The sequence below is a fragment of the Hakea prostrata genome, chromosome 1 (genome assembly GCF_041222555.1).
Source record: "Hakea prostrata isolate BN-2017 chromosome 1, UWA_Hpros_2, whole genome shotgun sequence".
NCBI classification, from domain to species: Eukaryota; Viridiplantae; Streptophyta; class Magnoliopsida; order Proteales; family Proteaceae; genus Hakea; species Hakea prostrata.
The window spans coordinates 29,835,559-29,853,796 of record NC_142600.1 but is presented as its reverse complement, the minus strand read 5'-3'; the positions used below and the strand labels follow the sequence as shown (position 1 = coordinate 29,853,796).

General features: G+C 41.9%; 1 protein-coding gene across 1 annotated transcript; it reads right to left on the bottom strand.

The window, feature by feature from the left end:
* Positions 1 to 4,931: 4,931 nt before the first annotated feature.
* On the bottom strand, positions 4,932 to 5,534 carry LOC149028685 (uncharacterized). Its single transcript, XM_089158503.1, has one exon. It carries the CDS (start codon positions 5,532 to 5,534, stop codon positions 4,932 to 4,934), a length of 603 nt encoding a protein of 200 aa, XP_089014629.1.
* Positions 5,535 to 18,238: the final 12,704 nt, after the last annotated feature.

The following is an 18,238-nucleotide window of genomic DNA, read 5'->3' as shown; positions in this document are numbered from 1 at the left end:
TAGGAAGTTGGATCTCTGATAGAAGGCATGAGGTGTTTGGAGATGTCCGGAATGAAGGTAAGACCCCCCCCCCCATGTGTTGATTAAGGTTAGGTTGTGTTTATGTTTCAACCCCTTGAGCAAAGCACCCTTGTACATCAATTAACTAGGGGGTGGTTGCTTGAAGCGATTGATTGAACCAAGCAACTGCTAGGTTCTGCTTGCGGGAAAATACCCTAATTTTCCCCTGTTCGTTATAAATAGCAACCCTCGCCCCATTAACGCATTATTATATTCAAGATTGCCATTTTGGGCGATTAGGCAGCAATGGAGACGTGCTGGAAGGTGGGCGAAGTGCTGATAGTGATCTAGAACCCTTTTTCCTTCTATTCTTGTTGATCTGGTTGAGGTAAGTGAATCTCCATTCACTCAATCTCTTTCTTCAGCTATTGAATATCGTAGTTCTGTTCCCTTTTTGGTTGTTCATGATCCTCTTGTTACGGTATTCCCTTTTTAATGTTCTTGATGAGAACCTCTCCGAAAACGAAACCCTACATTTGTGAAAAGGATGGATCTAATCAAGGGGAGGATTTTGGGTGATAGATCTGCATTAATTTTAGGGTTTCATTTTACCCCTTGGTTATAGACGTGTTAGGTTCGAAATTCGGATTGAGATCATCCTAAAACCGGATTGAAATCAGATGATCAAAATCCCGAGTTTTGGATTTGAGCATTCTGTTTTTGGGGTGGTTGCCCAAGGCGGTCGCTTGACCCAAGAGACCGGCTGGGTTACAATGAGTGTGTGGCTTTTGGCTTTATCCGTTTTGACTCATTTGTCTTATATGATCTTGTAACCCTGTTTATAGTTGTTCTCTATTTCTACTGAAAGTCTTATAATTGTTTGTGGATTGCATTTTAAAGGAATTCTACTTATTTATAGGTAAGGATATACACTCTTATCTTTATGCAATGACTTGAACATGCTAGATCAGTGTTTTTTTCTTACTATTCTTTAATCATATATCTTGTTGTAACTGTATAAAGCATGTTAATCCTATTGTATACTTACTGTTTGTATGAATTGTATCAATTATGGTTATGGTATGATGGTGATTGATGGATTGTGGTTCTGATGGAAAGGGTATTCCATTGGGATATCTTGGCTTGAGATATCAGAGGGCTGTGGAATGGGACACATGCTCACTAATGCCTCTAGCACTATCATAACTACTAGATGACATACCTAGGGAGAGTCTAGTATTGCATGGCTAGGTGCCCCACATACTACTACCCTTTCGGTAGGGGAATTGAAGCCAGATGACCTGTGACGATGGTGACGTGACTCTGATTCATCCTACAGCGATAACTAGTCCGTGTGGAGATTCAATGCTCCACTGTTGTTCATGCAATGGTAGGGTTGCATATGTTAAGGTTGCGGTCATGGACGTCCAAGGAGCGGACCGGGTGTCGGGAGGTGTTATGAGAGCTTTCCACCCCAACAATATGTGGATGACCATAGGGTTAGGGAATGAAGTCCAATAGAGGTAGCCAGTCCGTGAGGGTTCTCATTCCTAGGTTGCGAAGGGTACGGTCCCGAGTTGGTTGGTGCCATAGGGGAAGTATTTGGACTTCATGTAGTGTGTTACCATTATGACTTGCATTGGATTAGAAACCCCAACATGCGCTAGTACTCATGTCAATGGTCGTGGTAAGAGAATGTTGTTTTACACCCCAACCATGGATTGTGCCAGGTGTGGACTTACCCCTTCACCTAGGATCCCAATAGAGGTATCCAGTCTGTGAGGGATCAGAGTGACTAGACCTACCCAGAGGAGGACTAGTGTATATCTTAAAACATGTCAAATGTTAGAGACTTGCGCAGTAGATCTTAGTAGCATTCATATTTTTGCATATCATACATATTATATATGCATTGCTGATTGTGTTGACATATGGATGAGAATTATGTTATCCTTACTAAGTTCGTCAGAACTCATTCATTTTCTTTGTATGTATAATATAAACTGTATAGATGGTTATACAATGACGGAAATTGGAGGTGATCCGTATGAAAGACCCCGATCGTATGAAGAAGATGTGGCACCGTCAATGGGAGATGGAGATAGCTTGTGTGGGAGCTCCTAGGAATGCAGGGAGTGCGCTTATAGCACCCATTGATGGATGGAAGAGACAGGTTGTCAGACATTTTGCTAACCATTGGAGAAGAACTGGAGAACCCCTTTCCTTGATTAACTTGAGTCACGGTTTTTAGCTTTAGAGAAAGAAACCGGAAAGAAACTTATTTAGTTATTTTGATTGCTTCCGGATAACTCATTATTCTTTTTGATCATTGATTCTTTCCTTTATTATTTTATTGGAGTATTTGGACTCGTTTAATCTTTCTATTAATTATTGCACTTATTCTTGCTCATGATTATCTATTACTTGCATTTATTATTGTTGATGGTAAGACGATGGATCCTATGATGGTTCACTCCCACGGGTTGTCGGGCGGGTAACCGAGACGGGTGGTGGGGTGTGACAGAGGTGGTATCAGAGCCCTAGTTTTACGAAGTCATATCTAAATCCTAAAGTCAGTCTGTATTGAGTTAAAATGATGAAAAGCCTAAGTCTAAACTACTGTTGTGGTGGTGGTGGTGGTGCTAGCCTTATCTGGCGGAGAATATCTAAGCACTCTAGTAGTTGGCCCCTCATCTCTGCCGACCCCTGCTCTAAGTGACCAACCCGAGTGATCAGATCTCTAGCCCAAGGTGGTGCGACCTCTAAAAACACATCCATCTCCACTTGGATACATAGTCCACTGCTACTAAAATGTAAAGATTTCCATATGAAGGAATAAAAGGCCCCATGAAATCAATTCCCCAAACATCAAACAATTCTACTTCCAAGATATTGGTTAAGGGCATTTCATTCCTTTTTGAGATGTTTCCCACTCTTTGACATCTATCACATTTTTGAATGAATTGATAGGCATCTTTGAACATACTTGGCCAATAAAACCCCGATTGCAAGACCTTTGCTGCTGTCCTATCTCCTTGATAATGTCCACCATATGGGAGTCTGGCATTGCCTCAACACTCCTCTACTTCTACCTCGGGGATACAACGCCTCATATTTGATCTGCACATAGCTTGAATAAGATGGTTCATCCCGAATACCTTTTAACCGCATGTAAATTTCTTCCTTTGTTGGTGGGCATTATAGGGGGTAGAAGTCCGTGCTAAATAATTAGCAAAATCGGCATACCAAGGTGTTGAGAGGGATCGGCAGAGTTGTTCATCGGGGAAGACTTCTTTAATTTCAAATTCAGCTGCTTGGTTTGGATTTTCCAACCTAGACGGATGGTCGCCACTTGATTCTCGGTCCCCTTCCTATCTTTTATCTCCAAATTGAACTCTTGAAGCAATAAGATCCATCTAATCAGCCTTGGTTTAGCATCCTTCTTGTGTATCAAATATTTGATGGCTGAATGATCTGTGAACACAATGACCTTTGCCCCCACTAGATAAGCTCTAAATTTGTCAAATGCAAACACAACTGCCAAGAGCTCTTTTTCGGTACGGTGTAATTCGGTTGTGCTCCGATAGGGTCCGACTAGCATAATAGATTGAATGGAATACCTTATTCTTACGCTGTCCCAAAGCTGCTCCTCGCCCAATCACTAGCATCACACTGACCTCAAAGGGAATAGACCAATCCGGTGCCACAACGATGGGTGTAGAGATTAGCTTCTTCTTCAACTCTAAAAATGTTTGTCATACATGCTTCACGAGTGACTGGCTTTCTTTTTCAAGCGGCTACACAATGGTTTAGATATCTGTGAAAAATCTTTTATGAACCTTCTATAAAACCCAGCATGTCCAAGAGCTTCTAATCCCTTTCACACTTGATGGTGGTGGTAATTTTTCTATAATGGCAACTTTGGCTTTATCCACTTCTAGACCTCGTTTGGAAACCTTGTGTCCAAGAACAATCCCTTCTCTAACCATAAAATGGCATTTTTCCCAGTTGAGGACTAAATTGGTTTCTTCACATCTCTGTAGGACTTTTGCCAAGTGAGTGAGACATTCATCATAAGTTTCTCCAAAAATTGAAAAATCATCCATAAACACCTCTACAAATTGTTCCACCATATCGGTGAAAATGGCCATCATACATCTTTGGAAAGTGGCTGGGGCATTACAAAGACCAAAGGCATTCTTCTAAGGCAAAGGTACCATTGGGCAAGTGAAAGTGGTCTTATGTTGATCTTCGGGAGCAATGGCTATTTGATTGTACCCCGAGTATCCATCTAGAAGCATATACTCTTTTCCAGCCAATCTATCAAGCATTTGATCAATGAAGGGTAGAGGAGATGATCTTTCCTTGTAGCCTTGTTGAGCTTCCTATAGTCCATACATATTCTCCACCCACTCACTATCCTTGTAGGTATCAACTCCTTATTATCATTCTCCACAACCTGTCATTCCTCCTTTCTTGGGGACACATTGTCTTGGACTCACCCACTTGTTTTTTGAAGTTGGATACACCACCCCAATCTAACCATTTAATGATTTCCTTTTTGACCACTTCCTTCATAATTGGATTCAGCCTCCTTTGATGCTCCACAGATTATTACGGGTCTTCCGGCAGAATTTTGTGCATGCAAATTGATGGGCTGATTCCCTTGATATCCGATATGGTCCATCCTAATGCTTTGCTGTATTTCTTCAGCACTTTAATTAACATATCTTCTTGCTCTGTGTTAGTATCGCTGAAATGATAGCTGGAGTGTCTTTCCTTCACCCAAATAGGCATACCTAGGTGTCCTGGAAGAGGCTTCAATTCTAACCGAGGCTCTTCAATTGATGGCTTAGGAGATTGAGTTGCATGCTCAGATAATACAAGAGGATCAAATCCACTCTTTCTTAATGTCTCAGCTGGTCTTGCATCTAACCATTTAATGTAGCTACCGCTTCATCATCCACTTGTGAAATTTCAGATGTTAATGAAAGCTCTAATGGATCTTTACTACCCTTTGTCTCAACTTCTTCTACAACCAGCTCCTCTATGATATCTACCATTGAGCATTGCTCTATCTCATCTGGAGATTTCATTGCACGGAGAACATTGAAAGTGACTTGCTCTCCATTTACCCTCATAGTTAATTCTCCTTTATGCACATCAATCAAAGTCTTTCCAATGGCCAAGAAGGGTCTTCCAAGAATGATGGGCACATCTCTATCGGCTTCAAAATCAAGAACAATGAAATCAGCGGGGAAGATGAACTTATCAACTCTTACCAAGACATCTTCAATTTTTCCTTCAAGATGAGCTAAGGATCTATCACCAACTGAAGTGTTCTGTAGTTGGCCTTGCTTCTCCCACACCAAGCTTCTTGAAGATTGACATTGGCATAAGGTTAATGCTAGCTCCAAGGTCACAAAGGGCTCTCCCAATATAATTTTCTCCAATAGCACAAGGAATGGTGACTCCAGATCCTTTAATTTTTGAGGAAGCTTGTTCAACAAGAAGGCACTACTCTCTTGTGTCATGGCTACTGTTTCAAACTCTCCAAATCTTTTTTTTTTAGAAAGGATGTCTTTCATGAATTTCACATAATTTGGCATTTGTTCAAGTGCTTCTACCAATGGTATATTGATGTGGAGCTCCTTCAAAACATCCAAGAATTTCTTGAACTGATGGTTTTGTTGCTGCCTTTGAAATCTTTGAGGAAAGGGGGGTGGTTTATAATGCACTTTTCGAGAACCTTGTTACATGGGCTGTAGCTGTGGTTCAACACTTTGGTTTTCAAAATCAGATTGGTCCTTTTGAACAGCCACTGGATCTTCCTTTTCCCTTTCTTCTTGGACAGGATTAGTTTCCTTCGGTTGACTGGACTTAACGGCGCCAAAAACTTGTTGCTTGTATCTCAAGATATCACGCAAGTATACGTATCGCAATCAAGTAATAAATGATAAGTAAAGTATCGATCCCACGGAGAATTATATCATTAACTTTCAATGTAAAAATAAAATTGATTTAAATGAAATTAACAAGATTGATTGGTGTTTGTCTAACTAATTAACCAAATGACGGTAAGAAACTAGGAACTAAAATGTAGATTTGAGCATGGAAGAAACTTAATGAGTGACAAGTGTGTTAGGAATCAAGTTTCCCTTCCCCTAATTTTAAAACACAAATACTAAAGCAATACTACAACCCCAAGATAAATCAAGAACTTGGAATGAATGGCAATATGGTATTTTCCAATACACATGCTAGCATCCTAAATCAACATCAGCATATTCCTATGAAGAATTGAATTAAGAATGCAATTTAAACCCAATCCAATCAATGGTAATGTGAGGTAATTGGGTATTCCTACCCAACCTACTAATTAACACAACCTAATTAAAGATGATGCTAACTCACACAATTCAACAAACACCTAGACTTCATTAATTTTCCAATTAATGAAATCATAACATTCATTCAAGAAGATCATTCAGAACTAAATTAGTCAATATAACATGCTGAATTCATTAACAATAAAGTGGATTGCAATAAAACTAAAGAACACATGATTAGTTACATATCAAAATTCAGTTTAGGTACTACTATCATCCCAACACCTAAGATTTAGCCCATACGATTCAATGCATAAAACCAAGTATAGTTGACATGAGACTAGAAATAGAAGATAGAGTTATAAAACAGAATGAACTAAGGCTTCAATGCTTCCACTGAGCTCCACTTTCTTCTTCACAATCAGCAACTCCGCCTCCTTGCTTCCACGAGCTCCAGCATTTGTTCTCTACCACCTTCCTCTCAGCCAGTCTCTCTTCCCAACCTTGGTCGAATGTGTCTCCTCCTTTCTCTTTGCCTCTCTTCTCTTTCTTCCATGTGTCTTCAATCATTAGGTTAGATTCGGCCTGGATTGAACTTTCCTCCCAGATCAAGGGCTGAAACCATCATGTATTTACAAATTTTGTCCACTTAAGTTAGCCCTTTTTGGTCAATTCCATTTGAATTGGATCCGAGAATATTCTGCTCCGTTGTTGTAGCATGCACAACAACTCTACAACGTTAGAGACATTCTTCTATTATGAATCTTCACCTACATTTTAAGAGAGAGCTCAATTCATCCATGAGGAAATTCTGTAATGGTGACAATAATGACTAACAAATGCACATGTTAAGACTAATAGCACACCTAATGAATACTATCACTAAACAGACAAATACTCCTAAATCAACCATCTCAGTATGTTATCAATCTTAACTCTATTTCATGGTTATCCCCCCAAACTTAAGACATTGCTTGACCTCGAGCAATAAAGACAAATGAAACAACAACTAACTACTAATGAAGCATGAGGAATCAAGAAAGAAAGAAGCAATTCCGGCTTAATCATGCATGGATGTGTTGCTTGCCTCTCAATCTTTTTCTAAATTTTCATCCAACACATCCGCCATACCTTGATGTCTACTTTACTCATCTGCTCTCGTGTGTGTGTGAAGTTAGGATCTTGCCCCCGATCACCCTAGTCTAGCTGAATCATGTCATCGTTTAGCTCATTGATCTAATATGTTGACCAAATGATTACCTCTCCACTAATTGGAATCCATATCTTTTTACAACCTCAGACTTGTTTCTACTCTTTTTGAGCATTTGACCCCCAAACTTATTCTTTATGAACCCTTTTTTTTTTTTTTTTTTTTTTTTTAATGTTGTCATCTTCCTTTTTACGCATATCGCTCATTTGTGATGAGATACCCGGTTACTCAACAAGATCACCGGTGCCTTGCTGCTCTATTCCCCCCTTCTCAATACACTGGTTACATGCATATTCCGTTCTGGTTGCCCACCACTTATTCTCTTTTTATTTTTATTTTTTTATTTTTTATGCTCATATTTCACCACTATTCTCAAATACACTGGTTACATGCTATTCCTGGTTACTCACCCAAATCCAGCTTTTCTTTTGGGGGGGAGGGGTCACCTCAATCATATTCCCCTTCTTACCCTGGGGATCCCTATGTGTAAGTCTTGGTTCTCATTTACCATTCTAAAATCCTAAAACTCTCACATTGATCCCCTTTCCCTTCTCTGCTTGCTCCTTGGTGCATCAATAATATGGCATCACAACATGGTAATCACATCTCATTATCTGTGCTAGATTTCCACCCGTAGAGCCCCATTCCTTCCTTAACAACCATCCAATTTCATGAGCCTTACTCCCTCTCCCACAGCTACTCTACTGCCACGCACCCAGAGCCACTGCACTGAGCATCCATATCATAGATCACATATGCATTATTGGAAAATTCAGCTTCCCCAAACTAAGAGCTTCCTCCCGAGGGAGTAGGGATCGAACGTAAAGAGGACTTCCCCATGCTGCCTCATCATCATCATCTGGTGGAACTCATCATCCCCTCCGCTTCCTTCTCCTCCTCATCTTTTGGTGTGTTCCCATCTTGCCCCAGGTTCGGGGTGTTGGGCTAGTTGGCCGTTCTATTCATCCTTGTTGACTCGCCTCCCCCACTCCTATCCAGAGGTCCGTGTTTGTGTTCCACATCTTTGTTGGGTGGCTTCTACTTGAGGCCTGTTCCAATTGGTGTAACTGGGTGGGCCCGGGGTGGTGGGGGATGGCCTCTTCCGGTTCCAGGGCTACTGGTGTAAGCTGTGGTGTCTGTGTGTGTGGCCCTTTGTTGGTGTTGGACATCGGCCCCATCAACTGGTTGCCCATAGCTATTCGGGCTCTCCCCCCCTACCGCCTGGCCTCTGTGCGTGCCCACTTCCCCGCCCTTCCAAATGTGGCGCTCTATCCCCTCCTTGCGTGGGCCGTGGGTCTCGTAAATGGTACCAAATTTTGCCCGTTCGGTGTGCGGCTGTTAATGCCCTTGGGTGGGGGGCCCTCCTCCTGACATTCTGTTTCTCTTTCTCCTGCTTGTCTCTCCTCCACTTCCTGCTTGGCTTATGGTGGTCCATCTATGGTTGTGCCCCCCTAACATCTTGTCCCGTGGGGCAGGTTGGCTTTCGTGCTTGGGGGTGTGGCCCTGGGTGCTTGTTCCCATGTGCCTGCTATATGGTGGGATGAATGGAAGGCTTGTGCTTCTTGGGTTTTAATTTGAACCCCTTCTCCGGAAGAGTTCTTGGTGGAGATGGTGTGGCGGTTCTCCGGAGGGCAATGGGGACTCATTGAACAAGTAACATGCGACCTCTAAAGAATCCTGAGCTCCGGATGAACCCCCTACCTAGAACTAAGATGGTGGTGGTGAGCCTAGCATGATCAGCATCATCGGCCTCTACATCCATATCCTCCGGCTCAGCTGGCATCTCTAGTGAATTTGGTCCGCCCAGTAAGTGCATCTGAGCAACCAATCTGTAACCGATCATATCGCTATGACCGACTGGAATAGCCTCCTCTCCCTCGAAGTGGACCCTCGAAGTGCTCAAAGATTCGAGTCAGAAGTCTCCTGTATCCAAGGTTTGCTCCCCCTGGATGTGTCACTCGATAGATCATGGCATTCTGGATAATATACGCCATGTCTATTTGGTAGTGGGTGTACATGGAGAAAGTCATCAAAGCCTGCATAAGAGAAATCTCACTTTGATGTCCTGCCTTAGGCAGCAGGTTTCGTGCAATGATCCGTGAGATGATCCGGCATGATGGAAGCAGCTCGGTCATCGACTCAACCCGATGCACTCCCCTATGCAAATGCCCGAGTAGATTAGAGCCCTCTCTTCCCAATGAATGACATCGTCTGGACTCTGCCCCGGCTCAAACCATCTCCGATCGCTGTGGATGTAAGGAATATCGAGGATGTGAGCGAGCTCCTCAATGGTGAAGCGAATGTCTATAGTCTTAACTCGACTCTCTACGACGAGCCTAGTATCATTTTCTCCCATTGGCTCCTCATGGAAGGTCAGGTTGTTGTAGAACAACTTGATGAGTTTCGGATAGGCAGATTCATTCAAGAAAAGCGTACTCCTCCAACCTACCGCTACGAACCTATCCTCTATCTGGAACTGCTCGAGCTTTTAAGTCACTACCGGTTGTCCTAATTCAACCTTATGATGACTGAAGTGACCAAAGAATAGCCCCTGTGCATCTGGAGTCCTAAAGTAGTCTGGGTGTATTGGATCATGTGCGTCACCTCGACCCTGTCCATGACCTTAGCCTCGAATAGGAACTCTCCTACCTCCTCGAGCAGCCATCTAGTGTGAAAATCTGATTTTTGGGTAAAAATGAGAGGAAATGAGAGTTAGGGCATGTCTATGAGATACCCACAAGTGTAAAAATGCATAGTGAACAGTAGATATGCCTAGACATGTTTTATGGAATAAAAGGAATGTTTTGCATCAAAGAAAACCAAGAAAAGAAAGTGCATTGGTGTTTCTCTCATTCAAACCATAGAAAAGAAGGGTTTTGAGAGAAGGTTACCTATGTAGCGTGTAAAGATCGCATGGGAAGTAGATCTGAAGCCAATGGAGTCTCCAAAATGATTTCTTTAACCTAAGAACGAAATCCCTAGAGCCCAAATGCTGTTTTGAGAAGTGTGGAAGTGAAATGGCACCCAAAACCCGTACTTAAACTCATTTCTGTAGCGAGACATGGGGCGGTCGCTTGTGGCGGTCGATTGACCTAAGCGACCGGCCCAGTTTCTGTTGCACACAAATTTTGGATTTTGGCCCTGTTTTGATTATTTTGGATTTTGTGCTTAATGTTGCTTCTGTATATTGGTAATTGCATTGAATTGGTGCATGTTTGGCTTGAAGAATCTTTTCTGGACTTGACCTTACAGTGTTGTTAATTTTTGGATTTCTTTCCACAGAATGGTTCAGTTACGGAATCGCACTGTAGTGAATGGTCAGGAAGGTTGGTGGTAATGATTAGGAAAATGTTGAGATTCCTGGTGGAAATGAGGGTATTGAGACCCCGAGAACAGATATGCCTCATCCTGGTGGAAACCCTACTCCTCCGGACCTGCCTCTTGAAGTCTCTCTTCAGGATGTGATGAACATTTTGGGAAACATGATGCATCAACAATAGAACTAGTTTAACACTATGATGCAAGGTTTTGCGACTACTCAGCAGAATGCCCAAGTAGCTCGAAATCCTTTTGGAGCTAGTACTTCTGTAGTTGGTGCCTATGTTGAAGGTTTTGCCCCTGGACCTCATGCGAAACTGATGGAGCATTTCTTGAAGCTTCAAATCCCTGCTTTCACTGGTATTTTGACGGATACTTTGTTCCCTAACAAGTGGATTAAAGAGATGGAAAAAGCTTTTCGCAACCTCCGTTGCAATGAAGCTCAAAAATCTTGTGTGTGGAACAGAGATTGCAGCATGCGGCTGATGCTTGGTGGAATGCTACCATACCCATTTTGGAAGCTTCGCACCCAGTTCTTACCTGGGATATTTTCAAGGAAACCTTCTGTAAGAACTATTTTCTTGAGTCTGTGAGAGATGCTAAAGAGTCTAAATTCATGGCACTCACACAGGGACCTAGTACTGTCCTTGAGTATCAGTAGAAGTTTGAAGAATTGTTCTTCTTTGCCCCTACAACATCTAGAGGTGATCATGAGAAGGTGAAGAAATTCTTCAAGGGTTTGAGACCGTCTTTGAAGACTTATCTTGTGATTCAGCTGATTGTGGATTATGCTGAGATGGTGCAGAATGCAAAGAAAGTGGAGGATAATGAGAGAGAAATTTATCAACTCCAGCAATCTATAGCTAATCGGAACAATCTGGTGGACCGTAACCGGAGATTCTCTAGGCCTGCTCCATACCCTACATCAACATTTCAACCTAGAGGTGCTAGTTCTAGTTTAGCTCTGGCTCGAGCTGTGGTTCTAGCAATGGACCGGTACGTCTTGTTGCAGGTAGTCAAGGTATTGGACCGATAAATGCTAATCCTCATCCAGTGGTGAATAACTAGAGGCCTGTAATTCCTTCTTCAGCAGCTCCTGTTGGCAATAGGGACTTGACTTGCTTTAATTGTGGGAAAGCGGGTCACTATTCCCGTAACTGCACTCAGAAGCCGAATCCTCTGATGTCAACTTTGAAGTCTGCTCAAAATGCCCCTTCTAGGAAAGTTTTTAGTGTTATTGGTATAGAATCTGAGACAAATCATGATGTGGTGACAGGTCTTATTCCAGTATCATCTACTTCTACATTTGTATTATTTGATACTGGTGCATCTCATTCATTCATTGCATCTTCATTTGTGAGTCGTATTCCTGTTACACTTGCGAGGTAGGAAAGAGGACTTGTTATTAATACTCCTACCTGATTTGTTGTTAGATTAGATGTTGTGGTTGAGTCTTGTCCAGTAGCTATTGCTGGTAGAATCTTGGAAGCCCGGTTGATAAAGCTCGACATGTCAGATTTTGATGTGATACTTGGAATGGATTGGTTGTCGAAGTATGGAGAAGTCATCCTTTGTTCTAAAAGGGAAGTGTTGTTTCATCCTAAGGATGATAGTCCGTTTGATTATCAAGGAAATCAAGGGAAGTTAAGTAAGAAGATTGTGGCCGTGACTGTGAAAGTCAAGCAATGGACTAGAGATGTTGGATTTCTCTCCTCTTCTGTAGATGTTTCGGAAGGTGTGAAGCAGTTGTCTGATATTGATGTTGTCAGGGATTTTCTCGATGTTTTCCCTGATGATTTGTCTGGTTTGCCTCCAAAGAGGGAGTTAGAGTTTTCAATTGATCTAATTCCTGGAGTAGCCCCTATTTCAAAAGCACAGTACAGGATGGCTCCGACTGAGTTGAAAGAACTTTAGACTCAATTGAAGGATTTGTCAAACAAAGGGTTTATCCAACCCAATGTTTCACCTTGGGGAGCCCTTGTTTTGTTTGTGAAGAAGAAGGACGGTAGTATGCGACTGTGAATAGACTGTCGGGAATTGAACAAGTTGACGATCAATAATAAGTATCCTCTTCTTAGGATCAATGACTTTTTTGATCAGTTGAAAGGTGCTAGCTGTTGTTTTCTCAAAGATCGATCTGAGATCTGGGTATCATCAGTTGAGAGTAAAATCTAGTGATGTCTGCAGGACTGCATTTAGGACTAGATATGGGCACTACGAATTCAAAGTCATGCCATTTGGTCTTACTAATGCCGGTAGCATTCATGGATCTGATGAACCGAGTATTTCAGGATGTCTTGGACAAATTTGTCATTGTCTTCATTGATGACATTATGATTTATTCAAAGAGTGAGGAAGAGCATGTTGAGCATTTGAGTTTTGCCTTGCAGGATTTGAGAGAGAAGAAGCAGTATGCCAAATTCAGCAAATGTGGCTTTTGGTTATCCAAAGTTATGTTTTTGGGTCACATTGTTTATGCTAATGCTATTAAGGTTGATCCTGCGAAGGTTAAAGCTATGGCAGATTGGGACCGACCCAAGTAAGTTATCGAGATTTGAAGTTTTATTGGTATGGCTGGGTATTATAGGCACTTTATTGAGAATTTCTCTAGATTATCAGACCCAATGAGGAAGCTTACAAGGAAAGGAATCAAGTTTGAGTGGAATGAAGCCTGTAAAGAGAGTTTCAAGAACTCAAGAAGAGGTTGACTAACGCTCCGGTGTTAACAATACCAGATGACTCTAGAGGTTTGACAGTGTATACCGATGCCTCTAAAGTTGGTTTGGGTTGTGTTCTAATGCAGCATGGGAAGGTAGTAGCTTATGCTTCTAGGCAGTTGAAGAACTACGAGCATAACTATCCTACTCACGATTTGGAATTGGCTGATGTGGTTTTTGCTCTAAAGATCTGGCATCACTATTTGTATGGTGAAAAGATAGCAATTTTCACAGACCACAAAAGTCTCAAGTACTTTTTTACTCAAAAGGAGTTGAATATGAGACATCGAAGATGGCTAGAACTGGTGAAAGATTATGGTTGTGATATTCAGTATCATCCAGGGAAAGCTAATGTGGTTGCTAATGCTTTGAGTAGGGAGAGCAATCGAGAAAGTGTTGATCTGGCATCTCTCAGTAAGCTTTTATTATTCTCTATTATTAGGTTTGAACTTGAGATTGTGTCAGAAGATTCCGATGCTATTTTGTCAGTTGTATCAGTTCAATTGAGTTTGAGAAACAGAATTGTTGCGTTGCAGTCGACTGATCCAGAATTGAAGAAAAAGATTGACTTGATTACCTCGAAGACTAAGGAAGTGACAGATTTCTCCCTAGCCTTTGATGGTGGTCTTGTTTTCAGAGATAGAATTTGTGTTCCTGTTGTGGAAGACCTCATAAATGAAATTTTGACTGATGCCCATTAGTCCATCTTCATTATTCATCCTGGAAGTGTAAAGATGTATCAAGATATGAAGGGATACTTCTAGTGGTCCGGCATAAAGAATGATGTGGAAGACTTCATTCCTAAGTGTGGGACTTGTCAACGAGTGAAAGTTGTTCGACAGCCTTCATTTAGTCTTTTGCAACCTCTTCTCGTGCCTAGTTGGAGGAGGGAAGACATTGCTATGGATTTTGTTATAGGTCTACCCTGAACCAGCAAAGGGAATGACTCAATGTGGGTGGTAGTGGACTGATTGACCAAATCGGCTCACTTCATTCCGATGAAGATCACCTATACTATGGACAAACTGGCAAGGCTGTATGTTGATAATGTGGTGAGACTGCATGGTGTGCCTGTTAGTATTGTGTCGGATAGAGATCCGAGGTTCAATTCTCATTTCTGGAATAGTTTGCAGAAACCCCTGCGTACTTAATTGAACTTGAGTATTGTTCATCATCCGCAAACCGATGGACAATCGGAAAGGACCATACAGGTTTTGGAAGATATGCTTTGAGCGTGTGTCATTGATATGAGTGGTAACTGGGATGACCACTTAGCTTTGGTGGAGTTTGCTTATAATAACAGTTATCAATCTACGATTGGAATGGCCCCGTTTAAAGCTTTATATGGAAAGACTTGTAGAACTCCTCTGTATTGGGATGAAGTTGGGGAAAGGCGTGTTCTTGGCCCTAATCTAATCGAAACCACAGATACTATGGTGGATATGATTAGAGAAATGATCAAAACTGCCTAGTCTCGACAGAAATCCTATGCGGATAAAAGAAGGTCAAATCTGAAATTTCAAGTTGGTGAGTGTGCGTTCTTGAAGGTTTCGTCGATGAAGGGAGTCTTGCATTTCAATATTATAGGGAAGCTCAGCCCTAGGTATATTGGTCCCTTTGAGATTATTAAGAAGGTTGGACTAGTAGCTTACAGGTTGGCTCTGCCTCCGTCTCTTGCTGGTGTGCATGATGTATTCCATGTATATATGCTAAGGCAATGCTTAGCAACCGTAGAGTAGTTGCTTCACCATGAACCGGAAGGTTTGAGTGCGGATTTGACGTATGATGAAGAACCGGCTAAAATTTTTGACCGAAAGGATAAGCAGTTGAGGAATCAGACTATACCTTTAGTGAAGATTAGATTGAAGAATCATTCATTTGAGGAAGCATCTTGGGAAAAAGAAGATGAGATGCGGACTAAGTACCCCCATCTTTTAGTACTTACAGGTACATCGTAATTTCAGGGATGAAATTTCTTTTAAGAGGGGAGGGATATAACAACCCCCGTTTTTCTAACTCGGAATTCGTATTGCAGGTCTGAGAACCTGAAGAGCTAGTCGGGTTAATTTGTGGAGTGTCCAGATAGAAGTCCATGATCCATACCTTGAACCCATGGATTTGGATTCTCTTGATGATGAACCTGCCTTACTAGGAAATTGGATTTTTGGTAGAAGGCCTGAGGTGTCTGGAGATGTCCGGAATGAAGGTAAGACCTCCCCCATGTGTTGATTAGGGTTAGGTTGTGTTTGGGTTTCAACCCCTTGAGCAAAACACCCTTGTATAGCAATGTACTAGGGGGCGGTTGCTTGAGACGGTTGATTGAACCAAGCGACCGCCCTAAGCGACTGCCAGGTTCTGCTTGCGGGAAAATACCCTAATTTGCCCCATGTTCGTTATAAATAGCAACCCTCACCCTATTAACTCATTATTATATTCGGGATTGCCATTTTGGGCAATTAGGCGTCAGTGGAGACATGCTAGAAGGTGGGCAAAGTGCTGATAGTGATCTGGAACATTTTTCCTTCCATTCTTGCTGATCTGGTTGAGGTAAGTGAATCTCCATTCACTCAGTCTCTTTCTTTAGCTATTGAATAGTGTAGTTATGTTCCCTTTTTGGTTGTTCATGATCCTCTTGTTATGATATTCCCTTTTTAATGTTCTTGATGAGATCCTGTTCGAAAACGAAACCTTGCTTTTGTGAAAAGGATGGATCTAATCAAGGGGAGGATTTGGGTGATAGATTTGCGTTAATTTTAGGGTTTTGTTTTACCCCTTGGTTATAGACGTGTTAGGTTCAAAATTTGGATTGAGATAATCCCAAAACTGGATTTAAATCGGATGATCAAAAGCTTGAGTTTCTAATTTGAGTATTCTGTTTTTGGGGCGGTTGCTCAACGCGGTCACTTGACCCAAGCGACCGGCTGAGTTACAGTGAGTATGTGGCTTTTGGCTTTTATCCGATTTGACTCATTTATCTTATATGATCTTGTAACCCTGTTTATAGGTGTTCTCTATTTCTACTTAAAGTCTTATAATTGTTTGTGGATTGCATTTTAAAGGAATTCTACTTATTTACAGGTAAGGATATACACTCTTATCTTTATGCAATGACTTGAACATGCTAGATCAGTGTCTTTTCTTACTATTCTTTAATCGTATATCTTGTTGTAACTGTATAAAGCATGTTAATCTTATTGTATACTTGATGTTTGTATGAATTGTATCAATTATGGTTATGGTATGATGGTGATTGATGGATTGTGGTTCTGATGGAAAGGGTATTCCATTGGGATATCTTGGCTTGAGATATCAGAGGGCTGTGGTATGGGACACATGCTCACTGATGCCTTTAGCACTATCATAACTACTAGATGACATACCTAGGGAGAGTCTAGTATTGTATGGCTAGGTACTCAACATACTACTACCCTTTCGGTAGGGGAATTGAAGTCGGATGACCTATGACGATGGTGACGTGACTTTGATTCATCCTACAACGATAACCAGTCCGTGCGAAGATTTAGTGGTCCACTGTTATTCATGCAATGGTAGGGTTGCATATGTTAGGGTTGGGCTCATGGACGTCCAAGGAGTGGACCGGGTGTTGCGAGGAGTCATGAGAGCTTTCCACTCCCAACAATATGTGGATGACCATAGGGTTAGGGAGTGGAGTCCAATAGTGGTAGCCAGTCCGTGAGGGTTCTCATTCCTAGGTTGCGAAGGATACGGAACCGAGTTGGTTGATGCCATAGGGGAAGTATCTGGACTTCATGTAGTGTGTTACCATTATGACTTGCATTGGATCAGAAACCCCGACATGTGCCAATACTCATGTCAATGGTCGTGGTAAGAGAGTGTTGACTTACACCCCAGCCATGGATTGTGCCAGGTGTTGACTTACCCCTTTACCTAGGATCCCAACAGAGGTATCCAGAGGAGTGCTGGTTTATCTCTTAAAGCATGTCAAATGTTAGAGACTTGCACAGTAGATCTTAGTAGCATTCATACTTTTGCATATCCATCATAGCATTGGGGCATGGAGAAAGTATCCTCGGTTCATCGGAACTCATCCTTTCTTGGTCGGTGGTTCCCGTGGGACCGGGCCCCTCCGGAGTGGGCCCGCTGGGGGGGATAGCTTGTGTGGGAGCTCCTACGAGTGCAGGGAGTGCACTTATAGCACCCATTGATGGACGGAGGAGACAGGTTGCCAAACATTTTGCTGACCATCTGGAGAAGAACTGGAGAACCCCTTTCCTTGATAAACTTAAGTCACAGTTTTTAGCTTTAGAGAAAGAAACCGGAAAAAAACTTATTTAGTTATTTTGATTGCTTCCGCTGAAGTCATTATTCTTTTTGATCACTGATTCTTTCCTTTAGTATTTGATTGGAGTATTTGGACTCCTGTAATCTTTTTATTAATTATTGCACTTATTCTTGCTCATGATTATCTATTACTTGCATTTATTATTGTTGATTGTAAGACCATGGATCCTGTGACTGTTCACTCCCACGGGTTGTCAGGCGGGTAACCGAGACCGGCGGGTGGGGTGTGACAGTGCCTAAGGGAGGGCACCAATACAGAATTTCTTCTATACAGGCCTTCATGACTTACGTGCTTTATGTAGGTTATCGCATTAACTTGGCCTACATTATCCAAAGAGCTA